Source organism: Nematolebias whitei, chromosome 3 (assembly GCF_014905685.2).
Source record: "Nematolebias whitei isolate Nwh7 chromosome 3, NemWhi1, whole genome shotgun sequence".
Classification (NCBI taxonomy): domain Eukaryota; kingdom Metazoa; phylum Chordata; class Actinopteri; order Cyprinodontiformes; family Rivulidae; genus Nematolebias; species Nematolebias whitei.
This window is the reverse complement of record NC_056500.1, coordinates 18,342,720-18,354,687: the sequence shown is the minus strand read 5'-3', so window position 1 is coordinate 18,354,687 and position 11,968 is coordinate 18,342,720. Positions and strand designations below refer to the sequence as shown.

Sequence of the window (11,968 nt, the reverse complement as noted above, 5' to 3'; positions counted from 1 at the left end):
ATTTTGCACTTGACAGCAAAGTCCTCAAGAGTTTTAGAGGATTTTAGCTTGATTATTGAGCTTATGAGTGAAAAGCTTGTTAAAGTGTTCCTATAAGCTGGGGAAATCTGAATTTATGAAGTGCACTTTTTTTCTTCTTATCAACCACTGCTAGTACCGTTAAGCATTAATTTTACACCAGCACACTCAAGTGTTGTGTCTCAGTTTCCATTTCAAACATCAGCTCAAAAAAATAGTACACTAACTTGTTTTTGCTGCTCCTGTTTCTGCAGGTTTTTGATGCAAACAAATCTATTTAAACTTAAACTGATGTCAGAGAAAATACATATCAATCAAACCTCGGTCATTGTTACTTCAGTTCTCAACATTTATACTTAAGCTTCTTCTTAAGTGTACTGTTCGAGAGGTGACATATCAGTCTTTCTGGGTGCTGCCGCATGGGGTGCACAGCTGTGTTCCCTCACCATTCCTTCAAAGAGGATGGGGTGAGGGTGAAATAGCCTTTAACATGGTCTACTTCCATCTGGTGTAGGTGTGGATGATGGGGAAAATTGCTTTGATACATTTTTTTCTATATATATTTGAATTCATAGGCTAGAAGTGTGACCTTTAGAAATGGCTGACTAGAACTCTAGAGTACTGGTACATGTTTAATTATTTTTTGTTTTTGTCCTTAAAGAACTCAGCTGAGACACATTTTCTTTTTCTTTTCAGTTGCTATATTTTTATCAATACAATTTTGTTGCATTTTGTATTTCGGTTTAAGAGTAATTTCTTCTCCAAAAATACTGTGAGAGAACAGACAGCGCTTTCCTGACTGACAACTTACTACAGCTACGTTTTTTTTTACATATGAGAGGTAATAATAACTGTAGCAAAGGTCTGTAGCTCAGTACCTTACTAAAGAAAGTATAAGATAAATTATACAAACTTGATTGTATGTACTGCTACAAATCTTGATCTTTGTTTTCTTTGTCACGCTGGTTTTTGGCGGCCATTAAAAAGATTAGAAATGAGTTTTTAGCTGTGTGTTCACCAGGGTCTGTAATTAAACACCAGGTTCAGATGCTCATAGTTTTCACTGAACTGATATGCATATTTAAGACTGACACTTGGTTATTGTTTTAACTGGATAGGGCAAAAAGTAATCATCACGCAACTGTACTGAAAGAACCTGAAGAAAGTGTACGATCAGTGAATAGGATCAGAGTTTTTTTTTTTTTTTTTTTTACTATCAAAATTTGATGAAAATCTACCAAATGTTACAACATCAGGTCTCTTGTAAATGAGTCTCCGAGGTATAAATAAAGGTTGAATGAATGAAGAGAGTCCTAGTTGACACGAGCTTTATTGTGTAACATGAAGAAATGTAGTCTAGTGTATCACTAAATATAATGTGTATTGCCTGTCAAAGTATTGGTTGATTCTACCCATTTGTGTGTGTGAGTGGGGGGTGGGGAGTGGGGGGGCATTACCAAGCCACCAAATGGATTTCAATATAGTCAATTTCAAGATTGTCCACCCACAAAGGGCTATAGCTGTGTCCCATCTCTTAGCACAAGACAGATGTATTGGTAAATTCTGGCACATTCAAAGAATGTTAGACTTTAAATGTTTTAAGGCTTTTAAGGCCAAGGTTTCTTTCTTTTCTTTTGTTTGTTTGCTTGCTTTTTGACACTGACATAAATAATTGAAACAAGAAAGCACAGTCAAAAGATGTGATAAAATTAAAAGCTGTTAATGTTAGACTACTGAAACATTAACTGCATCTCTGTCATCATGACATTTGTAAGATGATAATACAAACTTTGATCAAATATGTAGTATGACACTCCTTTAGCTGCTGTCACTGCCTGCAGAATGGCATCTCCTCCGAACAGTGTTCTTTACACAATCTAGAACTCCCATTCTGCAAACAAGTGTTGCCTGTGGTTGTAGCTAGGAGAAACAAATAGTGTCACTACTATTTCCTAAAGCAGACTAGTGCCTAAAATGTAGTGCATTTAGCCATATATTTAAGCAGTGCAAGTAACAGTAAGGTTATTCTACAAGTTGCTGAGGTGAATGCACATCCAATCAGAGATGACTTGCAGCTATTTTGGCCCAGTCCTTCTCTCTGGATTTTAGCAACCTACGATTGACAGCCAGGGAGCAAGGTAGGGTTTATGGATCAAGGCAGACTAACAGCATGTTTGTCAAACAGACCCTTCACACAGTGAGATCTTACCCCTACATCTGGCCCACACCTTGAGTTAAGGCCAGAAGGCAACAGTATACAATGTAGCAGTGTGGGCTGCTCTCCATTTTCAAGAGTTAAAAGCAGCAATTGGTGTAGAAAATGCTGCTCTACGCTACAATGGAATTTCAGCAAAGCCTGCCCTATCTGCACACCGCAGCCCTGGAGGAAGTGTACCCTCAGCTCCCTGACACAATGTGGGAAACTGCTTACTGCAACAGCACTTAGCCAGTTATTGGCAGTGAATACAGAATTAACCTTGCTATGATTTCTTTAATTTGCTAGGAGTGACATAGCCCTCAGGTGAGAGGGGTGTTTGTCAATTATCAGATACCTTTGAGCTCGCACACAAGCTATATTTTTACACCCCCGTTTTTCCCCCCAGCATGTTATTTGTGTTCTGTTTACTGTAATGTCAGGGTTGAGCATGGACTATACATAATGCTCTTCAAACTGTGCTTTGAGAATGGGATTCTCATTTAATGGCGTTTATGACCTTTGCAAAGCTCCTATCCTGCTGTAATCAATAGGAAGACCATTTAAATCAGGGGCAGCATGATGCAACCAGACCCTGTGCAGAAATTATGAACTAGAACGTGTTAGAAATGATCAGGTTATGTTTCTTTTCTTTTAAAACAGAAGGTATCACTTATAAAAGAAGCTCAACAATAACATAAATGAAGTTTAAAACCGGCATTACTGAAACTTCTTATTATGTTTGATATTATCAGTGTGTTTTAATGTAAATTATTTTGAGCTCACAAGTAAAACCAGCTATGTTGCTTTCATAGGTCCAAGTTTCTCATTCCAACAAATCAACATTATACACATCTTTAAATAAATACTGTATTTTCTATCCAGCCCATGCTTGTCCCAGTCTAAATGAACATTTGATGCTGTCCCGTGTGTCCTAACTTTTCACCGACAAGTCAGATAGAGTAAATACATTAGTATACTTGTGTTTCTTAATATCTGTGTTGTTGTTTTTCTGCTCTGTCCTCTTTTCAAGAGTTCTCACAATTTTAAAATGTTTATTAATGTGCAATTTACCCAGTCACAGCTTGTTGCAACGTTGTCATCATCTAATCATTATTCTGTTGTATCGCAGAGTGTAAATAAAACACAGCTTTGGTGCAAATATATATTTTCCACTAAAATCAGTATGTTCTCTATCTAGCCTTCCTTTATGGCTCATTTTAGGAGGTTGTAAAGACAACAGTCTGATTAAAGACCTGTAGACCGTGTTCTTCACGGCTCCCTCTTCCAGGCCATTTGGTGTTTTCACAACCAAGAAACTGTAGTTTTTACTGTCAACCCTGGGTCTGACGGAAACCTTCCTTGTGGCAAGACATGTCCAAAATGTCTCCCTCAAACTATCTTTTAAGGCTTCCTTACTAAAAGGTTTAACTTCATTCAGTGTGGAGGAGCAGCATCTCTACCAAGAATATCCCTCCCTAGACAGCTGAGTTTGTCATCCTAACCTTAAAGGTGAGCCCAGTTCATCTTCCTATTAAGCTCAGTGCAGCTGTTTGTATTCACAACTCTGATTTTTGTCGTATCTTTCTGTTCATAGCATACCATTTTATTTGTAAAGCACTTAAAACAGCAACAAGACCAACCAAGGTGCTGTACAGACAAAAACAAACAAGAAAAGGACACAGGATAAAATACATAGATCACACAGAGGTAAAGATAAGGACTAAATGGCTAATATTATTGAATACAAACGTACAGTAGGATTTTAAAATGAATTTGAAAGTGAACCGGGAGGCCAGAACTGGAGTAACGTGCTCTCTTTTGCCTGCACCTGTTAAAAATCGGGCTGCAGCATTTTGAACCAGTTGTAAACATGCAATGGAGGTCTGACTGATTCCAAATAGAAACAGATTGCATTAAGTAAGTCTGGATGTTATGAAAGCATCATATTCATGACTACAGACTGTTACTAGAACCACAACAGTACCTCCAATCTCCTTGCAACTATTTCAAACAAACACAAGGCAGGCTTGGTGAAGTTCCAAAAGACTGGGAAAGTCCCTTGCACCCTAGGTCTTAGGATGGATAGGCCTTGAGGACCTCAGGGTGAATCTCATCCCCCCATGGACCTCTACCACCAAAGTGTTAACTACCTCTGTGACCTCAGCTCCAGCAATAGGCAAATCCCTCCCAAAACTCCAAACACTCCATCTTCTGCTTTCCTTACAAAGTCTTTTTAGACAAGTTAAGGAGATCCTCAAACTGCACCTCCCACCACTGGAACATATCCGTAGCTGAGGTCAGCAACCCTACATCCCTACTGTAAATAGTGGTGGTAACCCCTTCCCCCACTTGAAGTCTCTGACGTTTTGCCAAGATCTTTTAGACTGACTAAAAGTCCTTGAGTAAGCTAAATTTCTCCAATTATCCCTTCAGCTGCTGAGTGGAAAGACAGGCCCTCCCTGTACCTGCCTGCAATTCATTTTCTACTCACTGCCTCTGATTGATATATTCTGACAATAGTGGTAGAATTTAATTTTTGTAGCTAAATGTTTTTTGTTTGTTTAAATCGATCTCTAAATACACTCCAATGCACTACAAAAGTATACTTACATTGTTATTGCTAACCGCCTTTTCAAGCTGGCTGGACCATCTATTGTGTAAACACTCATTAGCAGAGATTTAGAGTGCTTTTAAAAATGATTTTCAAAAGTTAGTTTAACTATTCTAAAGAAAAAGAAAAAGAATATCAGCATGCATCTCAGAATATGTAAGAAATGATATGGTTCTGGGTGACATGCTTTCAGAATATATTTTCAAACATAAACGTACGCTACTGTACATAAGCGTCAAAAACACAATAAACAGATTATGCGTGGAAGACATTTAGTTATTTGATGAACTTTTATTGTTGTTTTCAGCGGCAGTCCCCAGGCCTGCACAACTGTGGAAACACTAATGCCACACAGCTTAAAAGTACTGAGGCATTATTAATTTAATTGATTGCATCTTTGCTTCTCTTGCTATGCCCAGGCAAACATCTTCTATGTTAATTAACATAGCCAGTTAAGCTGCTTTTCTGTTTCAACAGAGTTCATACTTAAATGTAGCCTGACATTAGGTCTTGTTCCTCCTATAAACAACTCCCATTTGTGTTCATTACTTGAGTTTTAACCACATCTTTTCTGAGTTTTCACTCTTCGATGAACATACTCTGTGCTCATTTTCAGATAAGTTAGCCAGAAGCACCTGAAAAACAAAAAAACAAAACAATAAATTAATCAATCAGAGATGCTGTTTTGTGTCATGTGGCCAATGAAGCACAGATTATCCATTTTGCACCCATGTTCTTTGTGTGAAAGCTATTCTTGTTTAAAGAATTGGATAACAAGTATCTGATTTGTTCCTGAGATGTAGTCAATATTCTGAAGTAAATTCTGAGCTTCAGAATGTAAAGCTGTACTTTCATCCAAAAATATACTGTATATCATATCAATCAATTTGGACATGTTCAATTGCATTGATCTAACTTGTTTTTTTCTATTCAAAGAATACTAAGATAATATATATGTAGAACGTTTGGACAATACAGATATTTTAAGGATAAACTTTGTAAAAATATGTACAGGAAATTCATAGGTGGTAATTTAGAACTACGTTTTTAATAAAAGTAATTTTGGCTTCTGTGTAAGTGTTTGTGTTAGTTGGAACAATCATTGATCTTATTCTTTGTTGTAGTTTATTTATATTAGTTTTTAAACTCCATGCTTGTTTTTCAAGATAATTCTGATTATTTAGTCAATTTGCTTTTGCTATATGTTTTAGCTATCCATTGGTTTGTCTGTCGTTTTAGTTTTTGCACCTCTACACACCTGGTTTTAGTTTCCAATTTCCTCAGCTGCTTTAGTTTTCCTTTATCTTTTTTAGTGCTTTATCACATACTTTATACTTCTAAATATTGTAGTTTTTACTAACTTGGAAATATAAATAGAAAGCGCAACAGTAATAGTATTAGAGTGCTAATAGAGAAAAGAGCTTAAAACCTAAAAAAACAACAAAAAAAAATCTAAATCAAACAATTAAGGAAATGTCGAAATTTAATTTATCTCTCTTCTCTGTATTAAAAAAAATGCCCTTTCCTCCACAATTCTAAAAAAAAAGGTAAATTTAAATCTAAAGCAAGTTATGCATTAGCCTGTGGTGATACATCAAAAAGAGTTAAAGTATCATTACTGCTAAAAAGTTTGAAACTTTGTATTATCATATTTTTCGATCTATAGGGTGCTATTAGAAGACGCAATATCAATGAATGGGTCTGTTTTCTGTTTTCATACATAAGACGCACCGGATTATAATGCACATTAAGCAAAATAAGTTCATTTTGACAGATTTTTGAGTGCTGTGTATCACATAAAATTGGTTCCAGGTCAGTAAGCACAACCAGAATTAATACATAAGGCTCACAGTCAATTTTTGAGAAAATTCAAGGATTTTAAGTGCACCTTATAGTCCAAAAAATACGGTATGTTTCAAATGCAGAAGTAACTCCCTTATTTAGACATGCATCAGTCCTTTAAGTGGAGCCTGCACATGTTACAGCGTCACACCAGCTTAAAATCAGGAGTGGTTCATTTTTCAACAAAACAGGTACAAGTGAATGACATAACATAATTCTGCTTACTGCTGAAATACCTCAGCTGACAGTTTATTTAAAATCTTTATACTTTTTGTTTGAAAATTGTTGGATTGTAGACCTGGATTATTGAGCATGGACTTTGTTGGTTTTGAACCAGTTTGACATGACTGTCGACAAAGAAGAGGGCCAGCACCAGAGGAGGCGTGCCAAAGAGACCATCTTAGCACCAACAAAACTGGTTTGTTCCACTTTGGAGTAAGCTGTTGGGGGAAGAATCAGTTTTGTGTTGTGTGTTTCTTTGACTGATGAAGTCTTCTGGATGGAAGGTGAAATGTTTCAGCATAAAAAAAAAAGAAACTGTCCAGATGACCTGACTGGAAATTGTTGGATTGTTTACCTGGATTATTGAGCATGGACTTTGTTAAAATCTTTATACTTTATAAAATCAGAACTTTTACTTTCAGATAAGTTTAAAGCTTGTTGTTTAAGTTAATAATAAAATATATTTATTGTTTATCTATGATTCAACTTCATGAGTGTTCTCAGGCCCTGTACACACGTAGCCGGATATCAGGAAAACCGAATAGTTTATCATGCGGTGTGGCCTTTCATCCACACGTGAACTCCGGTTGATGTAACTATAAACGAATAATAACAAAAACTCCGACCAAAGTGGAGATTTGAGAAATCTCCTCTTTCGGGTTTGCGTGTGGACTTTCGGAACCGGAGATATGCGCATTATGTCTGCGACAGATGGTGCAGCGCGGCGCTGACGTCACATGTGCGACAATTGTTTTTGTTTGCCCATTCATTCGGAGGGAAAATGACTGCGTTTAGGGAAGTACTAATTGTAACGCTGGTTCAGGCAATTTTTGCTTGCTTGTTTTTACAAGCACAACTGCTCCAACAGATGGAATTACAAAGGAGAAAAAGCGTTTGGCGTTCAGCTCTTTTACAGCAACTATCCCTACCGATACGGAGGCACAATACCGCCATTCAGCGTCGCCGTCGCCGGTTTTGGATCAGACCTGGACGCACTGCTGGCTGGTGGGAAAACTTTGAGAAGGAAATTGTTCTCCCACAGGAATGGCGTGAGAACTTCAGAATGTCACGGTCGTCATTACTGTCGCTCTCGGAGTTACTCCTTCCTTACATTCAAGGGAAGAGTACTGTAATGCGATCTCCAGTCTGTGTGGTCAAAAAAGTTGCATGCACGCTATATTATTTGGCTGACGAGGGAAGACTGCGTAAAACGGCCAATGCATTTGGCTTATCAAGACAAGTAGTCTCAAACATAATTAGAGAGGTGTGTAAGGCTATAACTGTGTACTTGGGACCATCTTACATAAAAATGCCAACAACAGAGACTGCTGTGCGTGCACTTGTTGAGGGATTTGAGCAGGCTTATGGTCTCCCTCAGTGCCTTGGAGCTGTGGATGGGACTCATGTGGAGATAAAGCAGCCATCAGCTAATTCTACAGAGTACCTAAATAGGAAGGGGAGGTTTTCTCTTAACATACAAGCCACCTGTGATTACAAGTACAGCTTTATTGATGTAGTTGTGAAATGGCCAGGGAGTGTGCATGATGCCAGAGTTTTTGCTAACTCCACAATAAACACAAATCTGAAAAACATGAAGATTCCCCCCTGTCCAAGACAAATTGTGGAGAACGAAGACGCTATACCCATTTACATACTGGGTGACCCTGCATACCCACTTCTACCTTACCTGATGAAAGAATATGCTAACGGAGGAAGCAATGTTCAGGAGCAGTACTTTGGACTTTCGTTGTGCCGAGCTAGAATGGTGATTGAATGTGCATTTGGAAGACTAAAAGCCCGATTTGGAGCCCTGAGGAGAGCCATGGACATCAATATGAATGATCTTCCATTTGTTATATATGCATGTTTTGTGTTGCACAATTTTTGTGAGGCATCAAAAGACACTGTGGATGAAAACAGAATAACTGAAGCTATTCAACATGACAGGAACAATCAACCGGACACACAGCCAGTGGTCAGAGGAGACAGCTTGGCAGCAGAAGGAAAGCGGGTCAGGAGAGTCCTCACTCAGTGTCTGGATCCATAAACACAAAAACCTGTGAACTATTTAGCAGACTGCGTTGTTTTTTCATAAAAAAAACGTTATAGTTAGCACCATGTATGTTAGAGAATTTTTAAATTGTTTTGTGCAATGTTATTGCATTTCATTCTATTAATGCATGAAAAGCTACCACCCAGGATTTAGATACATTATATAATAGTTTGTAGCTCATTAGACAGACTTTTAAGTTAAATGATTTTACTTTTCTCTCTTAAAATTGGACCTGTAGTGTATTAAATAGTGCTGCCAATACTTTCTGATGAACATGACTGTATTTGTAACTGATAAATGTCATATTCACAAAAATTCACATAAAGAAACTTGCTTTTAAAATGTTTGTCAATTTATTCAAACGAACACACTTAACATGTTCTTATTTTGTGTTTCATTTATGAACAGATCAGATTATAACAGATCTACAACAGATAAAGCTTTTTAAACATGGGAGAAAAGCAGCACAGTTACTGTACACTTTTAAATCAGTGATGCCCAAGTCCATAACTTGGGAGCTACCACAGGTACATTTCAGCTGCATTTTCTTCAACAAACCAGTATGAAATAGCTGATTTCAATCATCAGTATGTATTTGATAGTGGTGTTTTGGAGAAATAAATACATCTAAGTAGCAGTAGCTCCCAAGGACTGGACTAGATCACCACTCTTATAAAGATTCACGTAACAAAAATGTAAATAGTTAAAGTATTGTGCAATTGCTACATTTTAAGCTTTTCACAGTATGTATAAAAAGATAGCAAACAGAAAAAAAAAACACTGTCAGAGTAAATAACACTGTGATTAACAACCTGACATGTGTGCAACCTTGTGCAAAAGTGGAACTTGTATATACTTAACTGTACCAGACTTGTTTCGATGTATAAAACAGTACTCTACTGGTCACTAAAAAGGGCCTGACTGAATGAAAATTGGTCAGTGGCTTCAGCAGGTGTGTGGAACACAGCTTCAGTGTTCATAGTGTTTCCTGGTCTTGTGTTTTGACGTGTTCTGTCAGAAGTGGAGTTGTTTGGGTATGGGTAATTTGCTGAGTTTTGGTGGACAGAATGGTGGGCCATTGTGTGCGAATACATCGGACCTCTTGGCTCATATGGCATGTAGTGTGGTGGTTGTGCAGGTGCATGAATGACCTGTTTCAGAAGAGAAAACCCATCAACAATCGATGTGGTAAGTCTTTCCAGTGTATTGGACATTTTTGAATAGTTTTCGGATGCTTTTTGTTCTGATGTCTCAATGATTTCCACCAGTCTCTTTTTCACACGCTGGTCTTCCTCAAGAGCATTCAGCCACTGGGTCTCAGCAGGCAGCTTTCTCCTCAGACGGTCGTGTCTGTGTCCTTTTAGTTTTGCCTTCAAAAGAGAAATGAAAATCATCACAATTAAACATAAAAAAGTAAACCTGGATCATGTTGATGTTGTACTTTTCACATCACTTCTACATAATATGTAATAACAGCGTATCCAATGTTTGCTATATGTCTTAAAGTGTATTTTGTACCCACCACCCCATCAAACTAATGAATATGTAGGCCTAACATAATATGAGATGAGTAAGAGCATGATGGTGTCATTTCTTTTTTGCAATAATAATAAAAATAAATCAGCAACCCGTACACAGTAAAATATAAAAAACATCACATTCCAGCCTCCACTACACACCTCAACTCTTGCATAATTTTTAACACACATATTGCCTTAACTGTATTTTTAATAGCAACACAATTCAACAAACCTGTTCCGTGAATTATAGTACATCCAACAGATGAACATTTACAGCAAAAGTACTTTTATTTATGAGGAATGGACAGAAAAATATACGTACATCAAGCAGGTCTCTCCTCTCCTTTGAAGTAGGACCCACACTGCTTTCATTATCAGACCCTGTGTCTGCTACATCCATGGTAGTGGAGGAAGAAGATGTGGATGGTGAGGGTAGGGTCCGAGAATGATCCAGGTCAGCTGTTTCACTACCGGAGGATATGGTAGTACTAGCTGGAGAGCCACCCCAGATTTGTTCGCACAGTTCGAAGTACAGAAGAACCACTCGACCGTGTCCACTCCTGCGTCCTGTATCAACAGCATGGCGATATTTACCTCGGACTGCTTTCATTTTTGTTGTTAAATTCCCGCGCGTGATGTCGGCATGTGAATGGGGAAACTCGTCGGAGGACTCCGTTGGGTAATGCTCTAAAAAAAGCGCTAAAATATCAACATACTTGTTCTGACAGGATTCCCAGTCGACATTTTCCTGAGTTTTATTAACTTTGTACTCCAACACGGTATTTAATAGTAGTTCAACCTCGCGGTCTGTCCACACAAACGAACCTCCAGGCGCCATGATTCAATACTAACAGGAAGTTGTGGTTGCTTTGAAGGGTTGTGATTGGCTGATATACGTTTCACCTTTGCACTACACTGCCTCCTATGGGTTGGGCATATTCTTTACAACGCTCTGTGGTGAACATCACCGGGTTCATGTAGACGATCATTTTCTCTATCCGAACATGTATGTACGGCGATATTTTTTTGCGCGGATATTCGTTTTTTCAAACACCAGGCTACGTGTGTACAGGGCCTCAGGTACACCTCAGAGTACTGACCTGTTTTCACACATTAAAGTTGCATTTTTTTTTTCTAAGCAATGCTTACTTTATACGAAAATCAATTCTCGCCCCTCATGTAAATGAATGACTCATTATTTACCTTTGCCTGTGGCTACCTATGAAAACCAGAGCAATTGATTCAGCCGTTTGGCAAATGCTATTGGAAGCAACAAGAATACTTGGCATCATGGGTCAGCGCTTTTGATTTTATTGCCCTAGTAAAAGACACAAGTGCACACAGTGGATTTCTACATCCTGCATATCATAATTTCCCACTGCAGTAAAAGCACTGGAGCAGTGCACCAAGGTCAATCTTTAGGTCAACCATGTTTCCTATTTATTTTATTTTATGCAGTTATGTAGTGTGCTTGTGTGTCCACTTGTGAAAGTCTTGGTTTTTTT

The 11,968-nt window shown here is 38.0% G+C and overlaps 2 protein-coding genes across 2 annotated transcripts in view; one reads left to right on the top strand and one right to left on the bottom strand.

The window, feature by feature from the left end:
* Positions 1-11,968, top strand: part of negr1 (neuronal growth regulator 1) — a gene marked incomplete at its 5' end in the record, with an annotated part of 130,710 nt that overhangs the window by 36,161 nt on the left and 82,581 nt on the right.
* On the bottom strand, positions 9,278-11,344 carry LOC119430620. The gene is made up of 2 exons (XM_037698055.1): positions 10,786-11,344; positions 9,278-10,313 (listed from the first exon to the last, which is right to left on the bottom strand). The coding sequence occupies exons 1-2, from the start codon at positions 11,299-11,301 to the stop codon at positions 9,840-9,842; spliced, it is 990 nt and encodes a 329-aa protein (XP_037553983.1). The 5' UTR covers positions 11,302-11,344; the 3' UTR covers positions 9,278-9,839.

Excerpts from the sequence above, each read along its gene's own strand:
- LOC119430620 (XM_037698055.1), bottom strand. The coding sequence starts at position 11,301 with ATGGCGCCTGGAGGTTCGTTTGTGTGGACAGACCGCGAGGTTGAACTA. Across the intron at positions 10,314-10,785 it reads AGAGGAGAGACCTGCTTGAT|GCAAAACTAAAAGGACACAG; the intron begins GTACGTATATTT and ends TCTCTTTTGAAG.